Source organism: Quercus robur, chromosome 6 (assembly GCF_932294415.1).
Source record: "Quercus robur chromosome 6, dhQueRobu3.1, whole genome shotgun sequence".
NCBI classification, from domain to species: Eukaryota; Viridiplantae; Streptophyta; class Magnoliopsida; order Fagales; family Fagaceae; genus Quercus; species Quercus robur.
The window spans coordinates 5,913,357-5,915,756 of record NC_065539.1 but is presented as its reverse complement, the minus strand read 5'-3'; the positions used below and the strand labels follow the sequence as shown (position 1 = coordinate 5,915,756).

The following is a 2,400-nucleotide window of genomic DNA, read 5'->3' as shown; positions in this document are numbered from 1 at the left end:
GACAGGTGTCGTAATGTGACTGGTTTCGTTAGGTGCACCTTCCGTATGGGAATCCATGAAGAAAGTTCCACGGAAAAAAATGTAAAAAATAGTGACCCATTATTGAATATTTCACACCGCCTTTGCTTGGGTGGACCTAGCTAGAAGCTAGCTCATCAAAGCCAGGACACAACATAGGTTGGTGCATGTACATGTTTATATATATATATAACACATATTGGTACATGAGCATAAGATTTAAAACGATTCGAGGAATCTTAAAGCATTATTGATTCATCGCTGTACTTCAACTCTACTTTATATCCTCTCCTTTTTATATATTCTCCTCAAACTTTTCAGCCACCCACACATCTCTCAAACTCTCTCTCCCTCAAAGCACAAAACTTTTCTCACTTTCTCTTTCGAATCAGCAAAGAAAAATGGAGATGGGTTCTGCTAAGTTCCAAGTGTTCATGATGATCTTGTGTCTTTTGGTCGCTTTATGCATAGCTCAAGCGCCCGGGGCTGCACCAAAAGCTTCACCACCCACAGCAACTCCACCAACCGCCACACCACCCACCGCCACACCACCGGCTCCAACCCCATCACCAAAAGCATCTCCAACTCCATCTCCGGCTCCAACCTCAACTCCACCAGCTCCAACTCCTTCAGCTACCCCAGCTCCATCTCCTTCACCGAAAGCTCCATCTCCTTCACCCAAATCTCCAAGCTCAGCTCCAACTCCATCAACCTCTTCTCCACCTGCTCCCGGCGCACCAGGCACATCCCCATCCGAGTCACCGTCTTCTGAAGCACCACCGCCACCCAGTGCTGCTTTCTCTACAAGCAAAGCTGTGATTGCTGGAACAGCTCTTGTTGGAACTTTCTTTGCCGCTGTGGTGTTGGCTTAGAGACTATGGGGAGTTTTTCCTTTTTGGGAGGTTTCGTCCACGTGGAGGCTCATGACTATAGATCTTTATTTTTGATGGACGGATGAGATCTATTTATTTCTCTCTTTTATTTTTTTTATGTTCTTTTTCAATTTTTCCGATATTTATTTTTATTTTTTTTGTTGTGTTTGATCATTCAATATTGGGTTTGACTTCTAGGGTTGGATTTGTATGATGATGATGATTATTTGGGAGATTCATTCGCTTTGTGTTGACACGTGTATCCATTTGTAGATGAGTCCGGTGTACATCAATTAATAGTTGAATAAAACACTTTGTTATTCTTTTCTATTGATCTATCGATCTTTGACACATATGACATATAATTTCTGCTTTTTGGATTTGACATTTTGGTATCCAGTTGTTGTCATTTTACGGGAGAAAGATTCAACCTTTTTTTCCCCCAAAGGATTAGAGTTATTAGACTTTCGCTGAATGATTAGACTACTACATCATTAGGTTAGGGTTAGGAGGATATTGCTGATCAAATGAGCCTCCATTTTCTTCTTTAGTCGGCTGCCTTTTGACAAATGATGTTTTTTCTTTTCCATACATGCCGAAAATCTGAGATCAGCTATCTCATATGGTTGTTACTTGTTTCAATTTACTTCCAATGCTGGACTTTAAACTAGGAAATGAAAAGTCCTTCCCACCAGAACCACCACTAATCACAAGTGCCCCCACTTAACTAAGGTTGGTACCACTACCTTTGCAAGAAAATTGGTCCCCTTGGAAAAAAATTGGTCCCCAAACATTTCTTTTTTATTCACAGTCAAAAACCAGAACAATTGAAAAGTAATTAGCTAGCATAATTTTGGGAGCACATTTTTCTGTAACAGTTGAGTTGATAATCTTTTGGAGTACGCCCTAAAGTCTTGGAAGTATGCTTATGAGATCTTTCAATCCGGTTATCTGATTAAGGTTCATGAATTGTTATTATAATATTTATAACTTCAAAACTTATTTCATGAAATGCAATTAGATGTGATGTGATGGTTGTGATGAGATTATATAAGAGTTACAAAATGAGGTGTTTACGTATAATGAGGTGTTTACAAAATAAGTACAAGTTGGCCTATTTTAAAATTTTAGTGATTTTGACATTTTTATGATAAGTTTTTAAGTACAATTCAACTTTGAGACCTAAAATTTAGTTGGTTAGATAATGCTAGTTGATAATTTGAAAGTGTTTTATTTTAAGTAAATACTTATTTCTAAGAGATCTAATTTTTTTTTAAAAATAATTTAATAGAAACCATGGAGGAGTGAAGCTTGAACCCTAAACATCTTTGTTAAAATGGTTAGAAATGCTAATTAATTAAGTTATGACTCTTGGTTCTACAAGTTATCTATTAGAATTAAACTTTCTTATGCTTGATCTTGCATTCGTGTCCTACTTATAGACCTTTTTTTTTGTTTCATTTTTTTATCTTTTTAAATGGGAGAACCACTCGTTTCAAAATAATGACTC

The 2,400-nt window shown here is 37.2% G+C and overlaps 1 protein-coding gene across 1 annotated transcript; it reads right to left on the bottom strand.

The window, feature by feature from the left end:
* Positions 1 to 344: 344 nt before the first annotated feature.
* Positions 345 to 1,300, bottom strand: LOC126689770 (glycine-rich cell wall structural protein 1.8). The gene is made up of 2 exons (XM_050384949.1): positions 1,243 to 1,300; positions 345 to 885 (listed from the first exon to the last, which is right to left on the bottom strand). The coding sequence occupies exons 1-2, from the start codon at positions 1,298 to 1,300 to the stop codon at positions 491 to 493; spliced, it is 453 nt and encodes a 150-aa protein (XP_050240906.1). The 3' UTR covers positions 345 to 490.
* Positions 1,301 to 2,400: the final 1,100 nt, after the last annotated feature.

What these genes read in the sequence shown, in the direction of transcription:
- LOC126689770 (XM_050384949.1), bottom strand. Translation starts at nt 1,300, where the DNA reads ATGACAACAACTGGATACCAAAATGTCAAATCCAAAAAGCAGAAATTA. An exon ending in GCAGAAATTATATGTCATAT is followed by an intron (nt 886 to 1,242) that starts GTGTCAAAGATC and finishes ATAGTCTCTAAG; the next exon opens with CCAACACCACAGCGGCAAAG.